At 43.2% G+C, this 25,487-nt stretch overlaps 3 protein-coding genes across 5 annotated transcripts; all 3 read right to left on the bottom strand.

Moving 5' to 3' along the window:
• Nucleotides 1–864: 864 nt before the first annotated feature.
• LOC6495646 (protein N-terminal asparagine amidohydrolase) lies at nt 865–17,031 on the bottom strand. 3 transcript variants are annotated; one of them, XM_044715881.1, is made up of 7 exons: nt 16,875–17,031; nt 2,400–2,749; nt 2,143–2,325; nt 1,876–2,084; nt 1,658–1,819; nt 1,480–1,593; nt 865–1,198 (listed from the first exon to the last, which is right to left on the bottom strand). In XM_044715881.1, the coding sequence occupies exons 2-7, from the start codon at nt 2,650–2,652 to the stop codon at nt 1,187–1,189; spliced, it is 933 nt and encodes a 310-aa protein (XP_044571816.1). In that variant the 5' UTR covers nt 2,653–2,749; nt 16,875–17,031; the 3' UTR covers nt 865–1,186. The 3 variants fall into 3 exon arrangements, with proteins under 3 accessions (XP_044571816.1, XP_032306126.1, XP_014763411.1); XM_032450235.2 differs by lacking the exon at nt 16,875–17,031 and adding an exon at nt 12,000–12,315; XM_014907925.2 differs by having other exon boundaries at nt 865–1,593.
• Nucleotides 17,032–17,095: 64 nt separating this feature from the next.
• On the bottom strand, nt 17,096–18,962 carry LOC6495645 (UBX domain-containing protein 6). Its single transcript, XM_001959257.3, has 4 exons — nt 18,820–18,962; nt 17,638–18,645; nt 17,426–17,574; nt 17,096–17,364 (listed from the first exon to the last, which is right to left on the bottom strand). The coding sequence occupies exons 1-4, from the start codon at nt 18,874–18,876 to the stop codon at nt 17,253–17,255; spliced, it is 1,326 nt and encodes a 441-aa protein (XP_001959293.1). The 5' UTR covers nt 18,877–18,962; the 3' UTR covers nt 17,096–17,252.
• On the bottom strand, nt 18,833–19,462 carry LOC6495644. Its single transcript, XM_001959256.4, has 2 exons — nt 19,023–19,462; nt 18,833–18,963 (listed from the first exon to the last, which is right to left on the bottom strand). The coding sequence occupies exons 1-2, from the start codon at nt 19,306–19,308 to the stop codon at nt 18,884–18,886; spliced, it is 366 nt and encodes a 121-aa protein (XP_001959292.1). The 5' UTR covers nt 19,309–19,462; the 3' UTR covers nt 18,833–18,883.
• Nucleotides 19,463–25,487: the final 6,025 nt, after the last annotated feature.

The raw sequence follows: 25,487 nt of genomic DNA, 5'->3' as shown, positions 1-25,487 counted from the left end.
TTGTAGGTCGATTCTCCATAAATCTGCATCAAAATCTGAGAACAAAATATTTTTTCGAATTTTTGTCAATTTTCCTGATGGAAAATGTAAAAAACCCGAATATGACCCACTGCGAAGGCTATATCTTGGCCAATTTCCATCTGATTTTCGAGCGGAATACCTTAAACGATTCTCGAGCGGAATACCTTAAACGATTTGTAGGTCGATTCTCCATAAATCTGCATCAAAATCTGAGAACAAAATATTTTTTCGAATTTTTGTCAATTTTCCTGATGGAAAATGTAAAAAACCCGAATATGACCCACTGCGAAGGCTATATCTTGGCCAATTTCCATCTGATTTTCGAGCGGAATACCTTAAACGATTTTTATTTCGATTCTCCATAAATCTGCATCAAAATCTGAGAACAAAATATTTTTTCAATTTTTTCTCAATTTTCCTGATGGTTCCCCTTTAAAATGCGAAGGCTATATCTTGGCCAATTTTCATCCGATTCTCGAGCGGCGTAGCTTAAACGATTTGTGGATCGATTCTCCATAAATCTGCATCAAAATCTGAGAACAAAATATTTTTTCAATTTTTTCTCAATTTTCCTGATGGTTCCCCTTTAAAATGTTGAAAGTGCATGGAGACCCCAATATGACCCTCTGCGAAGGCCATATCTTAGCCAATTTCCATCCGATCCTCGAGCTGAATACCTTAAACGATTTGTGGATCGATTCCCCATAAATCTGCATCAAAACCTGAGAAAAAAAAATTTTTTAAATTTTTATTGAAATTTTCTAGGGGATATTCGGTTGATAGTCCATGGCAGGACAATACGGCCCCCTTCGATGTCTGGAATAGTCACAAAAAATGAAGAACTTTTATAATGTGTATAGCCATGCCATTTCTATATTTTTCTTACAATTTTGATTACAGTTTACAAGTACGGGCTAAAATGATTGTATTCGAAATCGTTTCGTTTCGTTTACATGTGTTTACGCGTATATATTTTGCTAAGGATCTCTATTTTAAATATTAGGTTTGCTACTGCGGGTGTATACAAACATACATATATATATATATACCTATATACATATGCAGTTAGAATTATATATATTTGATAATTATATAATTATCGCGTTCACTTTCAGATCCATTTCTAAGGCTCGTCCCAGCATCTCCGTCCAGTGCACATCGGAACTCAATCTTGCTTCTAGTTGGGAAAAGAGGGAGATTATTTACGTTCGCTTCGCATTAATTGACTGCAATGGCTAATGGATCGTTTCGCATTTTTTCTAGGACAATTACAGACCAATACTCAATTAACTCAACGATTAAAAGTGAAACAAAGGCAAGCGGGAAGCAGTTGAAAATGAGTTGCGGAGGAGCGATAATAACTCGTAACACATGCACCAAACAATTAAAACATCGGCGACACTTTCTTGAATTGTGTAACAACTAAGCACTTATGGACTAAAAGCTTTAATATCTAACCGGCACCCAGCACCCCGTGGCATCGTCCCGCCGGTAGTAGCGTGGCCGATTGTCCCTGAAAACCGTGACGGCGGGGAACTGGTTCTCCTGTATAAACTTGATGGTGGCACGCGTCTGAAACGAGAAGACGGCAGGCAATTAGATCACGCCATGTCCCAGCGGGAGTCTCTGAACGTACCTGTGGCGCAAAGTGTGGCGGCTCCACGTCTGGGCTGGAGGACAGGTGTTGCAGCAGAAACTCATCTGTCTGGGAGAGCCACAGGTCGGCGCCGCGCAACGGATCATAGTTGAAGGGACCGATTCGCAGCATTCCCAGCGAAGAGTCATAGACATCCAGTACCTAATAGAGATTGTGCTTTTAGTTCAGGGTAATGATTAGTTGAGAGGACTACCCACCGACTGGGCTCCCATGAAAATGCGAGCATCGCGCAGCTCCCGGTCCGGCCCTCTGTCCGGGAAGGTGGCCGGAAAGATCTCGCCAGTCTTGATGTTGACTCCCACGCCATAGATAATGGGACAGTTGATCTCGCCGCGCATCATGGTGTTTAGGTCGCCAACGCAAGCCTGCGTCAGGTCGATCTCCAGATGGTGATTGTGGAATGATTCTGGAAGAAGATGAACCAATTAGTAAAGAGACTTTAAGAAAAGAATATGAAAACTTACGCATTATGCTGTAGAATACATCCTCGCCATAGCCTTTGGCATCTCGATAGCCACCAATCAACTGCAACTCGATGCGACCCTCTGGATAGCCCACGGCCAGCTCCTGCACCCGGGACACCATAGTGCACACAGCCTCATCCACGCCGCTGCCATCGAAGTGGGCCATTGCCACTGCGCCCGATCCTGTCATGAAATAGGAAACAATCCGGGTTAATGAGCTAAAATGATTCTAATTTATGGTGGAGAGTTGTACGCACCCGAGTGGCGGACGACCACGATAATACAGGTGGTGGCATCGTCGGCACCAATAATGTTGACGTGCTTGTCGTGCGGGGCGGAGGCGGCCAGTTCACGCTGTCCCACGTACAGTAGACCCACCGGACCCACCGACTTGGCCTGGATGGAGTGCAGCTGCTGGGCGTAGTCTCTGTAGACGGGATGCTGCAGGAACAGGCTGTTGGTGTCCATGGGACAGTCGTCCTGCAGCACTCCATTCAAAACGAGCACCATTGTGGCTGGCTCTGTTGGTTCTTAGGGGGCTTCCTCTATTCCAGGATTCAATTTCAATTACTTGGAGTCTGTCTTGGGCAAGACGAGTAGCAGGCAACTGTAAGAAAAATCCAAAACTAATAAAATGAGTGAATTGGAAAGTTAAGGGGATGAGCAATATTTTACACTGAGGGGAGAACTAACAAGATGATTGTTCTGAAGTTTAGTCTGATAACTAATTTAAGCCTCAAATCTCTGTAGAATATTATTTTCTGTGCACTTCTCAGACTTCAACAGAAGCAAGAGCATAAAAATCAATTTACGATGCCCGCAACCGTCGAAGATTTGCATTTTTGATAATAATTTCCGAGCCGTGGTGCTGAAGAAATATGTTTACACCTCGATCCCTCCATGCCTGACTCGTAAATTAAACAAAAAAAATACAAATAAATGTATGTGTGTGCACAGAACGTGCAAATAAAAATGTCAAAAGTTGGGGGCCCGCGGCTGATTCGATTCCCCCAGTACCTTCCCCAGAGTTAACCAACAATGGACACCCTGAAATTGGTTCGCAGAGGCGTGCCTGCAGAGGCTGGAGGAGCTGGAGGAGTTATCCATTGGCTCGTGGCCGGGTTGTGTGAAATCTAATAAAACAATTAGAGGGTCACCGGGGGAGGTCATCAATTTACGGAGTGATACCCACTAGGCAGTAGCCAAGTAGCCAAGCAGCCAGCCCATATGACGGCCAATTGAGGCAAACACCCAAAGTCACAGATGTCACACGAAAGTTAATAACCATCAAGTGGCGGCGACAGCGAATTAACCACCAAATGAACAACAAATTTAATAGAATTTAATAATATGAGAGCTGGACTGGAGCACCCTGTTCTCCCATCCCATCGATCGTCAGATGCAATTGCAATTTGAGCTGAGTCAGCGCCTCGGCTGGTAATTGAATTATTTACCTACGGATGCTGTCTAGTTTCAATTAAGCGAAATAAGACAAGCTAAAGTTCAAGTATGCCGTCGTACTCGTACGAGTAAAATAACAACCAGACTCATAAACATAAATGATTACATGCGCCACGGAAAAGTACATGGAAACTGTCTCGAAAAACAATTGTCAGGGCTAATTTCCGATGCAGAATTCGTTGTCAGACTCCCAAAAATAGACAAAAATGGTTGGAAAAATAAATACACAGACCCAGAGGACCAGAGGACCAGGCCCAGGCAAGAATGGCAGCCAGGAACAACACTATTAAGTCGACTCGGGGCGGAAAACAATGGAAAATGTTTGTGGAAAAATCAAACAGAAAAACGTGAAGAGCTCGCTTGGATGCTGGAGCCAAAGAGGAGCCCAGCTAGGATAGCCGGGCAATAGTTGGGCTCCAGCCAGTCCTCCTCTGCCAGCCTGGAAGCAATTTAGCCGCGATCATGCATGAATCTTGATTAGATATTCAACGAGAAATAATTTGAAAATGATGACAGTTGGCGATAGGCGCGCTCTGCAAGCCAAACCAAAGGATGGATGGCTGCACAGGAAAAATAAATATAGAGTTAGATTATTAAATATTTTAATAATAAGTAGCACTGTTTCTTCTAAGAGACAAGGTGCCAGATAAGAATGTCTATAGAGCTATTTTTAAAACAAATTTCTAAACGGAAATGAATCATCTCTGAGTACCTTTACTTTAAGTTTAAAATACTCTTTTTGAAGACGTTTCTTTCTCTGTCTCGTCAATGGAAATGGGCTGGCTGGCCAAGAAACTCAAGAAGACCCAGATCTATGTAGGTGAGGCTGGTGAGGATGACCGAGTTTCCCCCAAAACTGATTCCTAATCAAAGGCCCAAAAGTTCTGTTTGACTCTGGCCGGGCGGGCGGTCTTGCCAGTCACTTCGTGCCAGTGCTAGAGATTCCCTCTGGTTGATAGGATAACCTGAATCCCGAGAAAAGTCACTCGGGCTGTGATGAAGAATGAGAAGAGTCCTCAATCCACACAAACAGTCCAAAGGCAAGCGTGATCGATGGCAGAAACGCAGCAAACAAGGCCATCAGAAACGTTTCAATTCATTAGGCCGGGCGACGAGTCTATTACGGAGTCTACTCCGGAGAACTCGTTACGGTTCGGTCTTATAACAATCACAAATTATGGGTTTGCGGCCGAGCGGGGAAAATGATCTTGTAGATTTAACACTGATAGCTCAAGTGCCTGGCCTGGCCACAAAAACAGGTTCCATTTGTCTACTGGCCTGGCCCGGCCTGGCCTGGCTCCGAGATGGAGCCGGGCATTCTTGGCCAAATGATTGATTGCAATTTTGACGAGTGCAGCCAGAACAGCAACTGACAGCCGCAACAGCTCCAAACTGCTACTTTTCTGGTCTTCTGGTTCTGTAATTTACACTCAGTCTGACAGACCCATCCGTCCGAAGTCCAACAAAAAATTACTTTTTTTTAGAGCCTCCACTTCCCATCTGAGAGGCCCAGCCATGGAAACATTTGAAATTCTTCGGGCAGCCCTTACACGACACGAATTGTCAACAAGCGCGAACAAATTTTTGGCCAAAAAACACACACAAAATAAATAACAACAACCGGTTCTTTGGCATCCGTTGGTATAGGAGGCCTCCGTTTGAGGCCTTTTTGGTGGGCGGCCGAAATGAAGAAATTGCAGGCGGAAAAGCATTCAGGCCCAACAGCAACATGTGACAGGGGAAGCACTGGGCTTCGAGAGCTCCGCTGGATCTGAATCTGAATCTGAGGCTCAGGCTGAGTCTGAGGCTTCAAAGGCATGGCCTTCTTCCGGGTTCGTGATTTTCCTTTTTGTCCACAGCGAGAAAAAAGGGATTGTTTGCTTTAAGTTTTCTTTATAAAATATGCAAATAATTGCTAGCTAGTAGCTACTCTATTCCCTAAACAAATATTCAAGTGTTAAATTCTAAATAAACTCTTTAGTTTGTTGCTAACAAATACAAAATATTTATTATTAGCCTTTCAGTTTAAAAGGCATTTAATTGTTAATTATAGTGTAGAAAACCAACAAAACCCGTCTAATTGAAACTCCTGTTTCCAAAATTAATTTTAATCATTTGTCGATCAATAGATAACTTAATCCATGGCTGAATCCACAGCTTATCCATCTCGCCCTCGTGGAAGACCCTCGGAGACTGACAATTTAATTTGGAGCCCCAGCTGCGGAGAGGATGGTTTTGGCCCTGGTCCAGGCCAGAAACAGATTTGGCCCAAACGTGACTGCCAATTGACTTCCACACAATTTCGCTTTGGCACGCAAATATCGTGAGGCCGAGGCCGAGTCCGAGGCAACCTCTTCCTTCCTTCCTTCCGATCTCCACCAGAAATGGCCCAGAAGACAAGCGCCCCTCCGAAACGAAGCCAAAAAACAAAAACGAAAGTTTACATTGGAAGTGGAAGCCGGGCTTCGTGTTCCTCTCTGGCGGTTACAACGTTTCGGGATGCCAAAAATAACAACCACAACTGGCTCTGTCTCTGGCTCTGACTCTGACTCTGGCTAAAAGGAACAAACTAAATTGAAGTTGACATTTCTGGCCATGTTTATCGTGTCTTTGGCTTTTTTTCAGAGTCTCTCTCTACTTAGCAGAAGATGCCAATGCTAGACCTAAAAACAAAACACAAAAAACCTCCCAAAAAAAAATTAAATTAAAAGTGGAATCAAAAGTTTCCAAAGTCGGCGGTGAATAGCTCTAATTAGAATTGCTGCTCGGAGCTCAGAGCTCCGGAGCTCCCCTGTTGCTCTGTGTTTTCAAATCAGCAATTCAAGTCGATAATTCTATTTCATCCAGATAATGATTAATGATGATAGGTTCATTATACACGTACTGTCATCGTTCAATTGAATTATGAATGCAGGAAAGAATAGCTGGAAGTTCTGCCAAGAAAACCTGCTTGTCAATCATCTCAGATCTGGGGAATGTCAGTTGTTGAAAGGCAATTATATAGGGCTTTCAATAAAGATATATCATAGACTTGGTTCTAGGATTTAGGTCCCATTTAGTGTCATCTTCTTGGCACTATTTTGCAGACCAGACTTTGCCGAAAAGGAAATTCTCACCGAGTCTTCTGTCCCATTACCAAGTTGGGATTGCCTTCTGAGGTTGCCTCGGCCTGTCGTGTAGTATCTGCTAAGTTGCCTCTGTCTCTGAGTCTCTGAGACTCTTTTTTTTTACGAATGCCAGCTGCTTGTTTTTTTTTACATTTTACTCCTTAACTTTTTGCCTTTTTTTTTAGTTTTTATTTTTATTTTTATGGCTGATTATGCAAATGCAAATGCGAGTGCGACTGCGACTGCGAGTCTGAGTCGAAAACCCGAAGCGCAGAGTGTGCGTAAAAGTTTGCGCCTTTTGTTCACATGGTCTGGGGGGGATGGCTTGGGGACTGGGATGGGAACTGGGATTGGATGAGGCCCCCGATTCCAAAAGCGTTGTGCTGCCGTCATGTCCAGTAATTAGCATAGCACACAGTCGCAGACAGAGTCGTATTTTCTTTATATTTCTGCTCAGTGGTTGTTGCTGTTTCTGGTGCCTGGTGGCTGGTGGCTTGACAACCGCGGCACTTTGTTTGTCCTCTACACCGCAGTTGCACTCGTCAAATACTGCTGCCACTGCCATTCGGTTTGCATTAGCGGAAACCAAAGTCTGACTTACTCTAACTAACTTAAACTCGTTTGACTTTTACGGTCTGACCGAATGAGCCGCTGATTTGCAATGAGATTCTCGGAAATCTTCTGGACTTTTGATGGGATGTTTGTCGATATTGTGTGCACTTCTGCTTGTTATAATAAACGACAAAACTTCTGCTTGTTATTATAAAGCTTGTTAATAACTAACTGATTTATAAACCCCAACAACTAGAAAACTATCCTCTACTGAACTGCGAAGAATTTCAGTGAAAACCTAAAACATTTTATGGAAATTCCGATCAAGGATCGTCTTGTCTGATGCGCCGCCAGCGTAGAATATATTTCCTAGCGCAATTGGACATGTTCTCCGTGGGCTCATTTCTGTTTTTATGGCCAAAACACACACACACTGCCACACACTATAAACTTTGGCAACAGCCGAAGCAGCAGCAGCTCTAAGAAACGACAAAAATCCACAGCAGTCGACTGGCATTTACAACATGCCTACAACGTGGTAATGGTAATGGTTGGCTACAACCCAACTGCTGCACCACCGACGGAACCACTGCACCACCAAACTACACAGAGAACAATGAGGTCTTAAGGATGAAATATCTTGAAATTTTTATCTAAAATATTAAACTAATAGGTAGGTTTTTCCAAGCTTTCAAAGGTAATAGCCTACAACTATTGCTTTCTCTTCTTAATTTTAATTATAAAAACCTTTTTCCTCAGTGTACAGTGGCGGCATCTCGGTTTTGTCTTGGAATACCAAATTTTATAGCGGTACACTGTTAAATATTTTGCTGCAACAGCAAAAGGCAACAGGCAACCGACAACAGACAACATGCAACATGCAGCAACAACGACAGCAACAACATTAGCCGGCTACGTGCGGGGGCGGAGGTTTGTTTTTATAGCCGCCCAGCCGCCCAATCGGCCCTCCCCCTTCGTTTCGGTGGTGCAGAGTATATGTACTCCCCCACCAGCACCAAAAAAACCACCTCCACAGGCCTGATCTTGGGCATTCATTCCGCATGCGGCACTATAATTTATAACAACTGCTGAACGCTCTCGCCGAATGTGCGACTCTTGCAGCTTCGAGGCTGCAACTGCAACTGCCCCGGCTAGTCTCCTCCTTGCCACCAAGTATCCCAAGCTCTTTCTTTTATTTTCTGCTCGGCATACGCGCTGCGTTCATCCTTTGTGGCCAGAAATTGCAGCGCATTGTTTGGCTTTGCCTTTGGGGATACCCTTTCGAAGGTAGGGGTATTTATTAATTTTTAGGGGGCTGGAATAAGTGTGACTAGGAGTATTACTTACTAAATAGTTCAAAGTGTTTCAATTTGATATTATTTGTACCTAAATAGTATATGATATAAACTTAGAGAGACCCATTAACTTCTGAAAGATGGCAACAGTAGTATTATGATTGAAATCTAAAAACCTTTTCTTGGGATTTTTGAAACAAATATACTTCGTTGACAAAATATTCTTAGTACTAGTATCTAATAAATTATCTTAAAAACATGTAATCACTTTCCATATTTTCCAATTTATATCGGGTATAAGATATTAGAGAACCCTTTCCTCTGAGAGCTAGTAAGCTATCCTTCCAATGACTATGACTTCCATGTTACTTCTAGATCAGTATTCTTATCCTGTTCCTATAAACATTTTTCTTATAAGAATATAATTTTCTTGCACCATTTATTGTAAGGGCATTCATTGGCCACTACCTAGAGATGAATCTCGGACTCTGTGGACCGGAGTGGCAGGCACGCCTCTATCTGCAATGTGCGATCTATTGCGACGGGCGCTTTCCTTTGAGCGGAGCTGCCTGGCCTGGCCTGGAAAGACTGGGGAACTGGCTTGGTTTCAATGGGACTGGGATTGTTGGTTGTGAGCCTCTCGATGCCGAAGCTGAAGCAGTGGGAGCCGGGCCGAAAAGCATCGCTGGCGGAGCATCTAATGGCCGCGGCGGACGCAGCTCCATTTCACCTGAGATTGATAGCAGCCAGGCGGCTTTGTTGCTGGGGGCTTTGAAAGGCCCTGAAAGAACTTTTATGATTTGGCCAGGTGAAATATATATTTGTGACCGGTGCGGTGCGATCTGAATAGATTTCCTTCGACGCTCCTGCTTCGCTTTTAGCATCTTGGTGTGTGTTTGTGTGTCTCTGTGGCATGATTTATAGGAAGCGATTGTGCATTTTGCAAATTACGATGTCTCAGGAGCTCGTTCTGCCCGGCATTATCCTTCTCCGGGCATTATTAATACTCGGACGCAGGCTTAGCAACAATAACATCATCATCATTGCCGCCAAAGCCTTCTCCTCCATCCTTCTCCTGCATCGGATGATTGAATCTTTTATGTGTGGATTTAGGAGCAGCCGGAGCAGCAGGGCTCAGAGTTGAAATTAAATATTTATTAAATCGACAGCACACACAGACACCCACACAATGGCATATAAATCAGCTTAAAAACTATTCAATGAATATTCCAATCAATGCTCCAGGGCTCTGAGGTGATGGGTGGGTGGTAGGGTGGGATGGATGCCTGGTTGGATGGTTACTGAAGCTTTAGAAAATCTCTGACCTCCAGGACAGAGTTGCGACAGGAAATTAAAATGTTGAGCAAATGAGATGCTACGGTGAAGGGATAGATTAGTGGAGATAGAATATTAAAAAGACTATTTTAAGTTTAAAATTTAATAAATTTGTTTCCTGTGCATCTCAACCTACCCTCTTTCTTAGAGCAACCTTTCAACTTCTGTGGAGAATCTATTGCAGCAATTATGTCCTTTTCTTGTAAGGACCTGTGACGAGTGGGCAGCCTGCCAGTCAGGGCCAAAAAGGTAGAACCACTGGCCTCGGGTTACACTGACCAATTTGGAAAGGTACAAATTGAGTTGCAATCACCCGGACAGCCTGGACGGCCCGGACGGCCAAGGGGGCTGTGCACCTTAGAGTTAGTTTAATTAATTCAACTTCGGAGGCTGTTAACATGCTCGGGCCATCAACAAGCTGCCTTTGACAGTTTACTCGAAAGAGGTGTAGTAGGCACTTGTCGTCAGTCGGGTGGAGAGTCTCAGCTTTTTCGGATTTGAGACTCGGAGTCCGTCTATAACCGAAAGAACTCTGACCCCCTGTGGCCCCTGGTGAGCTAGACATCTTGGCCAGATCTCGTACGGAGTTGCCTTCAATTAGCGCTTTGGACACAGGTATTAGTTGGAAAAACAGTTACTCCAATTTTTAATGGCATCTTTTTTTTGGGGACATGTAACTAGGGAGAGAGTTTCGGTTGCCGGGGTGGTGGTGGTGGTGGTGGTGCAAGTACATCTATTTGGATCTTCTGTAGGGTCTGGTCTGGCGGCTGCCATAAAAGATCTTCGAGAGAAAAACTAATTACACAAGTCGTAAAGTGTTAACCAACCAAAAAGCCAAGTCGAATGTGATGTTCCAACATCTGGCCAGAAAACTAAGTCTAAAGATATCTTTATAAACAAGGCTTAGAGCTACTTAGAGATAGATACTTGATACTTTAAGATACTTTTTGAAACCCATCTTTGTATATAATTATGCTCTTAAAACTAATTTGTTTATAAAGTCGAGAGGAATGCCTGGCGTTGGCATTTTATATTAATACTTATATTTAAAAATAATTTGTTTATAGTGTTTTTTTAATGAATAAATAATAAAAAAAAATAGATTAGATTAGAGTGATTAAGCTTCATATAGTATTTGTTTTCATTCTCTGATTTTTCCACTCGAATGAAAATAATATTCCAGTGACTTCATTTTCCTAAATTTAACTTAATCCCTAAAGCCAATTTATTCAGCCTCCTCTGCCAGGCCACTCCAAACCACAATTATTTTTAGACCAGGCTAATATTGATCATCCAGCCGGGCTTGATTGATCGCCGGGGATAGCACCAGAGCCTCAGTGGCCAGCGATCATCGGATCGATCCTCCATCGGCCGGCGATGGAAATAAATTGTTGCTACATGTATAAGACATCGTGTACGACAAGTTAAGACAACGATCTGCTCGCCTCTGCTGGCCAAGACTCTGGAAGAGAGATCCCAGCATCATGTGGCGCGCTGTTCGCTGCAGGATCGAAATCCGCAAAAAAAATAAAACGGGGAAAGATACACCGCAAGATGTACTCCTTCGGCGGCGGATGGGACACTGGACACTGGACACTATTGCGCAGTGTGTCTATATCATTAATTAATTTAATCACTCGGACATGAATTCGCTGTGCGCCGGCTGGCTGCCAGTTGTTCTCACAAAAGTTATTAATTTCCAGAGGCTCCTTGCCAGAGGAGGGGGGCCAGACCAGAGGGCCAGAGGGAAGAGTGATCGATAGGTGGGGGAAAGTCCCTCCTATAGATAAGATGCCACAGTCTCAATGGAGCAGGCAACCAACTCGAGTATAGATCTCTGATGCATACTCTGGCCGGGCTTATCAGTGTCATGACTGGGCTCCTTGTCAGCTCCGAATATGATTCCAATCCCCATTCTCATCTCGGCAGGCCATTAATATTAACGATCTTCGGCCAATGCGATAAGAGATTCTATACTTTTTTTGTTATTTCTTCTAAATCTGAGAAATCAAATCTCAAAAGCGGATGGAACCAGCGATAGACTCCCAATTCACTTTCGATTTTTGTAGCTATATTTGGGTATTATCTTCTAGATTCTAGAACTTACAATGATTTCAATAAAACACTGCACTGGATGGGGGGGATGTCTTGTCTTGTCTTGGATTTCAGTTTTAATTTTCAATTAATTCTTTCACTTTGGACACTAAGCCGACGGCAATTCTGGGTTTTTTAAAAACCTTTTTTCGTAATTGAACTTTGTTTTTTAATTGTTGCTTTTTTTATCCCAGAGGCAAGGGGGGGACACTGAAGCGAGTACACTGCAATTTCAGCGACACGGACGGGAGGCGCTCAACTCGGTTCGCCTGCCAAACCGGAATGAGACTCAAATGCGACTGAGCTGCCCAGCCGAGCCGAGCCGAGCCGCGCCGCGCTGAGCCATGGAGCCTAGCCGGAAAGGCAAACAAATAAAAGAGCAAGACCGTGGAGGAGCGCCAGCGCCAGTGCCTTTGCTACAGCCCGATGACTGGTGGTGGGAAAGGGAGCGCATGCTTGCTGCCGGCAAACCCAATGGGACCCTCAAGTCTCTCCCTCTCCCAGTTAGCCCCAATCTTCTCTCTTGTGAGAGTGGCCCCCCAACTCTAGCAACCAGAGTGGGACAGCAGCACAGAGCAACACGTGTTCTTATCAGTTGAGCTCTGAGTGTTTTTCCAGTTTGAGTCAAAAGTCTAAGGAACAATGAGTCGGAGTGATTGAGTGGCTCCCAGTTCGATTTTGGCTTAATTTTATTAGATGCTGGTCCACTGTCGCTTGCGGTCACTCCTGGAGATGGGGTTGCATCGCTTTTGGTCCTCTAATTGGTCAGTGGCCAGTGGTTATGTACAACAAACAGACTTGGGTTTCGCCCCTATTTCTCAGTCACTCACAAAGGGAATAAAACATAAAAATTGTAAGAAAAGAATTATGATGTTTGTCAGTTATTGAAAGAATTAATTAAACCCATATTTGACCAATATTTCTATAGCTTTTTAGAGGGATCAGAGTCTTGTTAATATTCCTTATTTTAGAACTAAAAAATCATCTCAAAACTAGACCAAATTACCACCCTTTTGATTATATAATCCATCTCAGACCCTCCCATCCTTAGCCCCCCAATTCAAACTCAATTTCCCACAAATTGCAACCTTTTCCCCTCCTGCAGTTGATCCTGGCCAGAAGGACAAAAGCCATTACGCACCGCTGGGAAAGGAAATTGTAATCTAAGCTCTCGTTATTGGAGCAGCCAGGCAGGCAGGGATTTAATTAGACAAATGTCCCCCAATTTGTAATGTCATTTTTCTCGCCAGTTGCCAGTTGCGTTCAAAGCCAAATCTAAAACTTTTTGGTGTTGAAAATAAATGCAAAAGGTGAACAAAGATGAAGAAGAAGCCACTGCCAAGTGGTACAGAGGCTGGGGCTGGGGGGGGCACCCGAAGTAAGAAGAAAATATGTCTAATTTTGCACCATGTGGACAGTGGTCATTATTTTGGCCAGGGGTGGCTGCCCAGAAGGAGGGAAACAGGGAACAGGTACAAGAAATGTTTGCCAAGCCAGCATCAGGTCCACTCTTTCACTCCCCATATCCCCATCTCTATCTAGTGTGTGTGTGTGTGAGGCAGCATGAGGTCCATTGGAGTCCGAGCGACGACAAAAAATGAGATTTGCTGACCAGTGGTCATTAAAGCACATTTACAATGAGCCAGAGCCAGGCCATGTCGGCTGCCGGCTAACATGGTCTAAGCCACAGTCCCCCTACCCCCTTTTTCACACACCACCACCAGACCAGACCAGAGTCAACCCCTTCTCCATACGCCCATGCAAAATGACCAAAAGACAAGCGATCAAATCGATGCCGAAATTAATTTATCTTGCCACTCGATGGCTACCCGAAATTTGACAAATTGCAAATGTATTTGAAATTGACTGTAAGACTGCAAGAGTCTCTGAGATGGCAGTTTATCTATCCAGTAGTGGAGGGGGATATATATACGATATAAATTATACAAGCTATATACCTGATAGTTGATTAAATTTCCATTCAGTTTCTGTTTCTGCAATACCTTGGAATTTTAATTATGTTGTTTAATCAAAAGAGACACGGCATTTAAAAGGCGTACTCTTGGCATTTTCAAATTGGTGGAAATTGTTTTTATTTTGCAACAGAATTTATAAATAAATTATTCAAGCTGTCCGCCTAACTGGTGTTTATATCCTCAATTGTTATAATTTTTTAAGATATCTGAGATGTTTCAAGGCTTTCAAAACCATGTTAGATGGACTGCCACAGCAAGTAGAGCCTGTTAATTAATCTTATCAAGTTTTGAACTCTGTAAGATTTCCCTGGCAAGTGTCTAGGCTCGGGGGCTGACCAAGTCCCAGACCCATTGATCTGTTCAGGGCCTCCTCCTCCTCCTCCACAACCACCACCACAGTTGATTGCACTAATTGGCGATGAGCGTGACGAGCGGAGGAGCTGGAGATCGAGATGGACATCCACTGGGGTGCTGGACTGGAGGAGACAATGAGACAAGATTTTTATTCATAAAACACTCGCTGAATCGGCCGGAAGTTCTTATTTGATTGCAAATTGTGATAGGTTTCAGGAAAGAGTACAAGTGGGCCTAGCGATTGGGTTTCTCGTGAAAATAAAAGCGATTAATTGAAGAGTTTAGTTTAAAAACTAGTTACTGCTGGTTATTTTTGGGTAAAATATTAGATATAGTAGAAAATGTTAGTAATTTATACCCGGTACTTGGAGTTCGGCTCTTAGGAGTACCGGGTATCATATTTTCAGTAAAATAGACTCTATATATCATCACATAAATTAATATAAAAGTTAATAATAAAGAATAGAGTACTTCTCTTCCGGTTTTCTCATAAATATATTCCCTATTTATTCCCATTTCATCCAATCTTCAAGTTCAAAAGTGTTAATTAAAGCAAAGGCCTTAATTATTGCTATTTATTTGTTTTCCTTGTCACAGAGGAAGTATTTCCGGACACAGCTGCGGCTCTATAGAATAGGGTTTAAGGTTTGTGTTACGGTCACCGTTTGGATACTGATCGGATTCCCCTGCGACCAGGATCAGAGTTCAAATGCAGGCAGAAATATGTAAATGGAGGGCGCTTGCCTTTTGCGCCTGCGTGGAGCGATAAAAACAAATCGAAAAGGGAACCCACTGCTAACCGATTTCCACTTCAATTTCGAGGCTGGGTCATAAACTTGCCAGCATATTGGACGGAGTTCTTCCAGAAGGTAGTGGAGAGGGTCACGAGCTTGCCAGGGCAGGCTAAATGCTTGTTAAAGGGCGTGCTCGAAATTGTTGCTGTTGTGTGTGGTTTGCAGGGTTTGGTGGGTTTGTGGCAACCACAAAAACAAATCAGCTGCGTTGGAGTTGCAAGAGGCAAGCAGCAATTGGCGAATTCGATTTGCAATTTTGAACACAAATGCCAGGAGAGATGCTGCTGATTCTGCCGGGTTGAGCAAACAATTTAGAATGAAGTGGTATCGGGAGTCGAAAAAGTTGATTTGCAATTTCATGGCAGCGCCAATTTGCACCTCATCATCGTTATTATCCTAGTGGCTATCCGTCTCTGCCTCTCTATCGCGCCGGGTGATGATCTTTCAATCGTTCAATCAGCCAACACGGCCCGACGAGGCACGTGCAGGTTGCAACCTGCAACCCGAAACAAGCCGGGTCTAAGGATGTCCCACATATTTCTCTCGCTATCTCCCCGGACACAGTAGAGCCCAACTATTCGTATCATCTGGGAATTTGGCTGGTCATCGCACTGGACACGGCAGAGAGTCTTGGCCAAGCAACCCAACCAGGAAGTCGGGTTCGGGACGCCGAAGTTGAAATGAGAAAAATTTCGTTAGATAAATAATGCATATCTCACGCACCAGCTCTGCAGCAGCATCTCGGCGGCTATGGATGAACTCAGGGCCTCCACCATCGAATGGCCTAAGTTGCAGTTGCTTTCGGCCGTTTAATGAAGGCCTAGATCCGATGCCAGGCCATAATAAGCAATGGCCAACAATGAAATCTTTGGCTGCAGCATCAGCTTTGGGTCTAGCTCCAGCTCTAGCTCCGTCCTGGGCCAATTTATGCGATGGCTTACAGGCTGGCCTCCACTCCCTTCCTCTGGCCCGGCTGCGTGTTTCGATTTGGCGCGATTGCTTTCGGTTTAATTTAAGCCCTGAGCTGAGCTTGCTTGCAGCTCCCCCGAAAAAGATTCATTAATGTTTGATTTTGGCTGCTTTTCTATTTACTTTTTCCCAAGATCAAGCGAGATTTACGCCAAATTGCCAATGGCCAGGGCTTGGGTTTTGGCCTCCATTTGCTCCTCTTTCGGCCGCCTCAGCCAGGCGATTTTCTCCTTATTTTGGCCTTTTCTTTTACGGTCTTTTCAGCTTTCATAGACAGTGTAGGCCAACTATTTAATTGGTTCATTAAATTCGGTTTTAACTGTTTGTTTTTTAGGGAATAAAGTGCCTTAAAACAGACTCTAGTGACTAGAACCTTTAGCGACTAGAAGGGAACCAGTCCCTAGATTTGAAACCCAGTAGCCCCTGGCTGTGCGTGCATCTTTGACAGCCTTTCGACCAAATGACCAATTAGCGTTCCATAACTTAACATTAACAAATAGCACCCACATGGACGACCAAGCCAATAATTCGATAATGATCATCGGACCGAGTGACGCCTGACGAGGGAAGTTACATTGTTGATTGGAGGGCAAAGTGTTAAGGGAGAACATTCCTAAACAGGCGGAACATCTCACCCGCTTATTAAAACTATTATTTATTGCATTTCCATCCCCGAATTCCCCTGCTTAGGCAATCATTGGGCCCATTTCGGATGTGAGCAGGCAAGGCCAATTGGCCGACTTTGTTATTGTTTGTTGGCAGGATGATTCATGGTTGAGACAAAAGACCACTCACATTTACATAGCACCAGATGGTCCGTCGATGATCACACTACCACTTATTTCTCACAATTCGTTATTTAAGCTCATATTTTAAGGTCTTTTGCTAATTTTTACTTGCTAGCTAGCAATTGTTGTTTATTTCTGCACTAAGTGTGGCCGTATACTAGCAACTCTGAAAAATCCCTGCAAAAATACCAAAAGTAAAAATACTAAACAGCTGTTGTCGGCACAGTGGGCTAAACTCTAATATAAATAACACGGGTTTGAATTTTTTGTAAAGTGCGTTTATGTATTAATTTCGAATAATAGATTTGAATGCAATAAATAACAACAGCTCTGTAAGGTATAAAGTTAGAGACAAGTATCGCTGATTAGGTTGTGGAAACTGCTACTACATGTCCTGCACCAACATTAGAAGCTCCTCTTTTAAGTAGTTTAAGTCGGCCTCTACGGGTTTCGAGACCTCATCGGCGCTGAACAGCATCAGAGAGTTGGGAATGAGTCTAAATAAAGGACAAATATGTCATCTCTGTGATTCATTGATAATTTGTTTTTGAAACTCACTTGCAGTCGAATAAAGTCTTTTCCATGTCTTCTTCGCCAAACCGCCCCTCATTGGCGGCAATAAGGGTAAATAAAAGTGTTTCGTCTGCCAGACAGGACTGCACAAACTCTACAACATCGGAAATCTTCTCATAAACGTTGAAGGTTCCCTAGAAAACAGATTGTATTATATTTATTGTCCGACTTCCTTAGTATCGCACCTGGTAACTTACTTGTATAAACAATCCATTGGGAAATTTGACTCTTACTAAAGCGTAACGATACATGCGCAAGTTACGCTGCTCCTCGCGCTCCCTCATTGCCTTGGTCATCAGCATCTGAGACTTCTCCATCGCCTCGGTTCTCAGCTGCTGCTCTTTTTTAATTTCCGCCGGTGTCATGCGGTAAAAATCGTCGGGTAGAGCAACACGGCGTGCCTGCGAAGGCAACAGCACCTTAATGTTGCGATCCAGTTCCAATGGAATGATCTCCGAGTTCTTGAGGGCATCAACCAGAGTGGGAAGATCGAGATCTTGCTCTGTTCGCTCACGGGTCCAAATCAAATACGGCTCCCCATCCATTTCCACTTCATTGAAGCCAGCTGCCTGCAAGACGTCCAAGGCACCCTCCACATATCGCACCTTTTCGCTGAAGATCTTGTTGGTCATGCGAATCTTGCAGAACTTCTCCTCCGTGGGATTGTTTATGAGGTTTTCCAAATACCGGATTAACGTGGCTATGCAATCGTCGGCCTTCTCCTTCGGGTTGCAGTTGTGGATGATGAGACACCCGGTGAGACCGCGATCCGTCTCGAGCTGTTGGTACAGGAACTCCTTGATCCTGATCTTCCACTCCTGCTTTGGTAGCAGCTCGTCGCTGATCATGGGACAGCGGAAGAAGACTCCCTCGCAAGCCAGGTTTCGATTATCCCCGGCCGATGTGGTAGTGGTTGATGCCTTGGCCTCTGCGCTGGCCTCCTCTTTCTGACGCCTCTCTGCTTCCAGTTCTCGTTTGGCCTGCGCCTTGATGGCCGCCATCGAAGTGTTGAATTCTCGCGAGTTCTTCTTGTCGATGCGGGCCAGAGCAGCGTTGGCAGCAGCTCTCGCCTCATTGCTAAGCTCATTGCGTTTGGGCGGGACGTAAGCTTCGTACTTTTTCCGGGATTTGCTGCTGGCCGGAGCCTCTTGCTTCGGAGCGTTCAGCTTGTGTCCTTCGCCCATGGTGCTGCCTGTGAGCTTTAGCTGTTGGGGGTTCAAAAAACATGAATTTATTTAGTATTTTGTTGCCATTCGGACATTTTGGAAGGGTTATAGGTGATACGAATGTGTAACTATGAAGTTAAAAGGTTGGCTAGACCAAGGTAGCTTAAACAGATGAGTCAACAAGGTTACTACGCAATCGCCAGTAATCTATACCTTGAAAGCAGACGCCTCCTCCTTCTTCCTCGCAAAGAACTTTTTTATTTTCGACATCCTGGCCCTAAATACGCGGCGAGTGTTCCTTGGGCAACTTCAACTTGGCCACCGACAATTTCAGCTCCTCGATTTCCTTTAGCGTACCTGAAAAGGATCACATTATTCCAATCGGTCGACAAAAGCCCCCCGATTTGGATGCCTACTTGGCCTGACAAACTTCTCGGTGATGACTTGGCCGTAGACGGACCAGGAGTAGCCGATGAGAACACAGGTGCCCAGCAGCAGGACTAGTAGGACCTTCAGCAACGTCGCCTGTAGGTCGCTAAAGGCGATGGGTCCGTTTTCCCAGCGGTAGTCGCCGGTCAGAGACTCCAGACTTCCACGCAAGTCGACGGCTGCCTTCAGAGCAACGCCAGCAAAGAGCTCTACTTGTCGGGCAATTGCCTGCAGCGTTGTGTTCAGCGTCTCCACGCACAGGTTGATACTCATTGGCCCGATTGCGTTGGCGGTTCGCTTTCTAGAATTCCAGTTCTTGTTGCTTTGTTTCTTTGTTTATGTGTGGCGCATTTCGTATTTCACCTTTTTCAGTGCAGTTTACTCGATGATTTTGCAGTGTGACCAAACAGTGTTATGGAAAAATACCGCAGTCTGTTCAGTCCAGATATAGAGGTGGGTGAAAATCAGTAGTATCGATAGTGTAATCGATATATAGGATGACGGCGCCATCTATGGAATACACTTCGACAGTGTTGGTAGGTCTTTTTATTTTTAACGGTCAGAAATATTAAATTAGAATCATATTTTAATATTATTTGATCTTATTTCCCTATTCTTGGTTTCAAAAATGAACAAATGTCAATATATTGAGGTAAAACTTCTAATTTTTATCATTATCCCACCAGATTCTTCTTGAATCTGTAAAAGAAATGTTGTCTCGCTTGAAAACAGATATATAGTATTTTAATATTCATTTTTAAGTTTCATTAACGTTACATAAAACGAGGTAGGCCCTTTTAAATATTCTGACCTCATCCAGGACACCCTTGATTTTTGCATCTTGCATCCTGCCATAAATTCAGGCACCTGCCTTTGACCTTATAAGTTCCTGTTGCTCCAGTTTTTTAAACACAGAAACAAATTATTATAAAAAACGTATATTTATTAAGTATAATTAAGGTATAAAAGGTAAGTTTTCTTAGACAGAAAAGTAAAATTAGAATAGAAATTGTAGTACATATAATATTTCAAAGTATTTAAGCCTTAAAAATTGTGGCTTGAATTGAAAATATTGAACATATTTGAATAAATAATCTGAAATGATTTGATTTTATGACTCTCATTGATTTTTATGTAAATTGTAATTGTCATTTCCAGTGCATTTACATAATTATTGGGGATTAAACGCCCCGCCCCGTATTTATATGCCAGCTGTCTCGTAATTGAATGATTTTCGATCGTTTCGGCAAGTGCTTTTGCTTCCTGTAATTTTCGGTGATTTTTTTTTTGTGTCTTGCTTGTGGGGCATCCTCATTTGAGGTGCCCCAAAATACTGTCGGGGTGATTGATTTTTTGGTTTGGTTGGCTCGCATCCTTGAATACGTTTTGGGGGCAAGTGATTTCCTAACCCCGGGCGAGGTGGTGGCGAGGAATCTTAAGCAGAGATCATGCTCCAGTGGTGCGACGGGTTCAACAGCCGAAACTCGAGCGGGGCCAAAGAGAAATCTCTTGCAGCTTATGGCTTCCGTATGCGCCATGCCTCGCGCTCCACTGACTACGTGGTGGTGGTGGTGGTGGTGCTGGAGACCTCATCTTGTACTATTCTTTTTTACTTTTCTTGTTTTTGTTTTTGTTTTTCCAACGCTGTTGCCTTCTTGAGTTTACTTTTTGTGGCTGTTTAGCTGTTTGGTTGGCTTTCTGCAACTTCAATTACAGCAGAGAGACAGGCCCCAGCAGACACAAACAGATACAAATGTCTATTCTATTTCGCTTTGCTTTAAGTTTATTTATGCTGGCTCATTTTTCTGTGCTGGCAGAATGTCGACGACTTATAATTCGAGCAGCGTGTAAGATTTAGCCAGCCAGTCCTCCAGTCGTCCAGTCCCCCCAGTCTTTCTGGCTTCTGCTTTGGTCTGGTGACTGTGGCAGCCGTATCATCTCGATCTTCCCAGATCTTGCCCATCCATGGTCATTATATCTATCACCATCACGCGATATGTTCTCACTTGCAGCAATCTAACCACCCAGTGCCCATCATTCAACGTCTCAGTCCCATGAAGACCCTCAGACCCCCAAGCCCATCGTCTCAGTTCCAATTGCATTTGCAGTTCTTTTTTGCAGCGTTTTTTGCGCAATTAAAATTCCACAAATGCCTCGCCAAGAGGGGGAGAGAGAGGAGCGAGTGGCTCCAGCACCCAGAGCTGCTCCAGGAATGCAAGAGTGGCGCGCATGCGCCGACGTCCGTCGCATTGCAATTGTTGTTATCAGCCGAGTGGCCATGCGCCGAACCTGAAAAACTAGTTTCACTTTGTTGCCAATGGAGCAGCGGTCGGTGTGTGGCCAAAAACTTAAGCAGAAAAACCTCCACCAGGTCCTAGAGCTCCCAGGGTATGCTGGACTTTGGAGTTAATAAAGAACTTCCTCAAACCTTACAGGGCAGTTGTTCCAAAAGTCACTCTGATAAAGAAAAGGTTTCCCCAACAACTCATAATACCATAACTCACTCCGATAAAGTGATTAATAAAAATTAAAACTAAGACTATTTAACAAAAACAAAATTTATGACACATTTATCAAAAAAGCTTTGGGGTTTAGGGTATTATTTTATTATATTTTTTGGTTTTATATATTTCTCGAGAAATTATTTAAATTGGTTGAAGTTAATGGGTTTCCTTGTTTCTTGGTCCCATAATCTTATATTTTTAGATATATAGTTCTTCCTATATTACCTCTTAGATAGAGATTTTATTCTCTTTTTTATAAATTAAAAAGATCAGAGATACTTTACAATGCTCTTTATAAGATACTCCACCTGTTGATCAGTCTCATAAGCCACATTCCTGCTGACGTGTTTTTTGCACGAATTTCATGGTTGGGAAAGCCAGTAAAAGCCTCATCCATTCGGCCGTTTGGCCATTGCCTTGGCTTTTCTTTTGTTTTCTCCCGTGGCCAAACTGGTTGTGCCAATTTATGGCCAACATTGCCGTGACTTTGCGTTCGAGTCGCGAAAGTCAAGGTAAGAAAATAATGCAAGACATCATAACAAAAAAATACGAAAAAAAAAATACAATTCAAAGGGTTTCCTGTTAACCGTTTTCAGAGTTGTTTCTTGGATCTTCAATTGATAGAGTGTGCCTGGGGAGGATGGGGGAAACTGAACTGGCTCGCTCATTAAAATTTATGCGCAGGAAACGGAAGCGCCGCAGACGACGAGCAGACACAAAGTTGCGTCTTTCCTAGGCCTCCTGGCTATAGCCCCGTTCCTGGGCTTCGTCACTCCATGCCACCCCGTTTGTGCCACAATCTTTGGCTACGCCAGCGGCGTGACAAACAGGCAGAAAGTGTCACTCAAATTGGCCGCAAAATTGAAAGTGATGACACGCCCACACAGTATATGTTGCCTTGCATAAGCAAGCAATTGGATGGGAAGTGCAGGAAGAGCAGCAGGAAGACAGTTTTGTCTTTTCATTTCAAAAAGTGCACAGAAAAAAACAGGATAATCTTTATATTGTAAGCCATTTAATAAAGAACTACAATATGTTTCTATTTAATTGCCCAAAAGCCTTATAAGATTAATTTAAAATCGTTCTTTTTAGATACATTTTAGAGAGATATTTTTAACAGTTTCTATAGAAGATAGTATCTATATCTTATATATATTATAGGGATATTGTAGATATACAAACTTTTTAGTTATGTTACTTATAGTTTATGGTACTCTTATAGTTTCTCAAAAGAAAAAACTTTTCCATAAACTACTTATTTTGTTTTAGTCTTAAGATACTTTAAAGTCTTAAACTTCATTGTCCTAAATATATTCCCAAATCTATTTATATTTTTTTATTTTTAACCATAATTTTATGTACAATTTTTTTCAAAATGTAATGTATCTTTTTCGACTCCAAGTCATTTACAATCTCTCTGGACTTGTTTGCATTTGACAAGGAATGAAATCATGAATGAATGTAGGATCCCATTAATTATCGTATTCATGGCGGCGACTCGTATCTATTAGATGAATGCACTTGTTGCAACGACGGGGAGGGGATAGCCTGCCCTTCTGACTTCTTCTCCACCTTTCTCCTTCTCTCTCTAGCTTCACACTTGACTTGGCTGAGCCGCAAAGTTCGTTCCCATGATCTTCTTCTGGTGTGTGGCAATCAGATTGCTCTGCTCTCTATGCATAAAATTCTCCCATGTTGCCAAGTGTATCTGTATCTGTATCTCTATCTGTATCTGTATTTGTTTTTGTATCTGTATCCGAGTGTGTGGGTTCTGTGCTTGGCAATGACAGTTTCTTTGACTGCCCCTGAGACTGTGGGTCTTGAGCATTTCCCTCAAAAGACACATTTCACACACAGCTTTTCCACAACTCCCCAGAGCGTGGGAGTGAGAACCAACTTGACTTCAAAATATACCCAAAAAAAACCGAAAAAAACAAGAGCTTGAAACAAAAAAACAGAAATCCAATCCGCTGAACCTCGAGTGCTCTTGAATTCGCTGAGAAATACATTTTCTTCAACTGCCAACGGATGTTAATGGAAAAGAATCTTGACCCCTGGGTGGGCTCTTAAGTCTCAGATGTGAAATTTTGGTAATTAAATTTCCACATATTACCTTAACCCGCTGGGGACCGCCTGCAAGTTTCTAAAGGAATTTAAAATTCTTATTCTTTTCCATTTATCACTCGGCAGTGTGATGGTGTTGGAAAAATGGCTTTCAGATATTTATTTTATGTCGTCCGGTTTTGTGAATCACCTGCAGCCTGCAGATCAATAAGCCCGGATCGTATTTTATTGAGATCCCTTGTCCATTGGCCCAAACATGTTTAGCATATCGGTTTTTTTTTTTATCGTCGGACCAGAACAAACAAACAAACAAGACATCAGACAGCCAAACAACCAAACAACAAGTGGCCCTCATCCCGTCCCGTCCCATCCCATCCCATCGTGGAAAAGGCATTGTGTGTGGCTCCCAAAACTCTTTCCCCACATATACCCCATGTATTCTGTTGATTCACTTCTTCATTTGTTTACCCCCAACGCCAATGGAGACGGAGTTTCGTGGGAAATATAGCACCCAGCCACTGGATCTGGCCCTCTACAGGCAATGAACTAATTAAAAAATATAACATTGCTGTTCTGGAGTTCAAGAGTCTTAGAATATCCACATTTCCATTGCACCATCCCATCGAGACCGGCCACTTGTTCCTTTTCAACTGGAGCTTCCTCGTTTCTCGAGGAAGGCCCAGCCACTTGAAGGGACTGAATAGAATCTTTCTTTTCTATTTTTTCTGGTTTTTTGGTCTAGTCATTTCCTCCCCGAGAAACAAAATTCAATTACGCGGCAAGACAAGCGCCGGAAAAGCGGAAAAAACGGAAAAAGCATTTCAATAAATTGGCAACTGAAGCCCGGTAGCTGAAATTGGGATTGTGATTGTGTGGTTTCAATATTTGATGTTTGGTTTGGCTTGGCTTAGTGTCTGAGGTTTGGTCGATCGACGGACAGTTTCCGACCCTGTCCACTTCCGTCTCTGACACACTCTCTTCCCCTCTCTCTATCCGGTTTTATTGTTTTCGCACCTCGTCTTCCGTTCGCCTGCCGGCGGATATTCTACTTTACATAAGCGGCATTTCCTCAATTTTCCCAGTCTTTATATGATTTATATGATTCACAGTTTTGTTTTGCTCAGACTATTCGTCAGTGTACACAAGTAGTTATATCTCGTAGATTATATAGTAGTATATTTTATATATATTTTGATCAGAAGATGCCTAACCGATGAAGTAAGCGGGAAGACTCCAATGAATCACAGCGCCATAAGACAGACCTCTACAAGGAGGTCAGCAGACTCATCGGGGGAGGACAAAGATATCACTTTAATAATCAGGTATTAAATAAATAGAAAATACTAAAAACTAAGCTTAAACTATAAATAATCTCTATAAGTCTTCGCTCTTTAGTATCGCTCTAAGAACTACCTGAAGATTTTAATAATTATACCCCATACTCGCAGGTTATAAGGTGCTTAGTCCCTCAAATCAAATTGTTTTTAAATCTTATTTTATTAAAAAAAGTGATACCTGATGTTTATCCTTCTTGTAACACCACAAACATTCTTTGGAAATCATCTTGGGATTGCAGTTATTTACTTTTTTTTTGGAACTAAGACTCTGGGGGTGTCAGCTGCTGGACATGATGCCCTGTGCCCCTTGTTGTGGCATGTGTCGAGGTGCGACATCTGTTGCCGTTTCAGTTCGGTTTGGCCTGTCTTGTCTGGGTTTTGTGTTTACAAGGTAAAGCGGCCGGGATGGGTCATTTGTCTCACTTCCTTTACCTTTAACTACATCCCGGATGCTACCGACAAACCGAAAACCGAGAACTCGAACCAAACTGCACTAAATGCAAACTTACAAAACCGAAAACTGAAAACTGAAAACCGACAAGCGACA

The sequence above is a fragment of the Drosophila ananassae genome, chromosome 3L (genome assembly GCF_017639315.1).
Source record: "Drosophila ananassae strain 14024-0371.13 chromosome 3L, ASM1763931v2, whole genome shotgun sequence".
In the NCBI taxonomy this organism is placed as follows: Eukaryota; Metazoa; Arthropoda; class Insecta; order Diptera; family Drosophilidae; genus Drosophila; species Drosophila ananassae.
The sequence above is the reverse complement of the archived record's forward strand: the minus strand, read 5'-3'. Positions and strand labels throughout refer to the sequence as shown.

What these genes read in the sequence shown, in the direction of transcription:
- LOC6495646 (XM_014907925.2), bottom strand. Translation starts at nt 2,652, where the DNA reads ATGGTGCTCGTTTTGAATGGAGTGCTGCAGGACGACTGTCCCATGGAC. An exon ending in CGTGGTCGTCCGCCACTCGG is followed by an intron (nt 2,326 to 2,399) that starts GTGCGTACAACT and finishes ATTTCATGACAG; the next exon opens with GATCGGGCGCAGTGGCAATG. An exon ending in CGCCACACTTTGCGCCACAG is followed by an intron (nt 1,594 to 1,657) that starts GTACGTTCAGAG and finishes TTCTCGTTTCAG; the next exon opens with ACGCGTGCCACCATCAAGTT.
- LOC6495645 (XM_001959257.3), bottom strand. Translation starts at nt 18,876, where the DNA reads ATGTCGAAAATAAAAAAGTTCTTTGCGAGGAAGAAGGAGGAGGCGTCT. An exon ending in AGGAGGCGTCTGCTTTCAAG is followed by an intron (nt 18,646 to 18,819) that starts GTATAGATTACT and finishes AACCCCCAACAG; the next exon opens with CTAAAGCTCACAGGCAGCAC. An exon ending in AAGACTTTATTCGACTGCAA is followed by an intron (nt 17,365 to 17,425) that starts GTGAGTTTCAAA and finishes TCCTTTATTTAG; the next exon opens with ACTCATTCCCAACTCTCTGA.
- LOC6495644 (XM_001959256.4), bottom strand. Translation starts at nt 19,308, where the DNA reads ATGAGTATCAACCTGTGCGTGGAGACGCTGAACACAACGCTGCAGGCA. An exon ending in CGAGAAGTTTGTCAGGCCAA is followed by an intron (nt 18,964 to 19,022) that starts GTAGGCATCCAA and finishes GATCCTTTTCAG; the next exon opens with GTACGCTAAAGGAAATCGAG.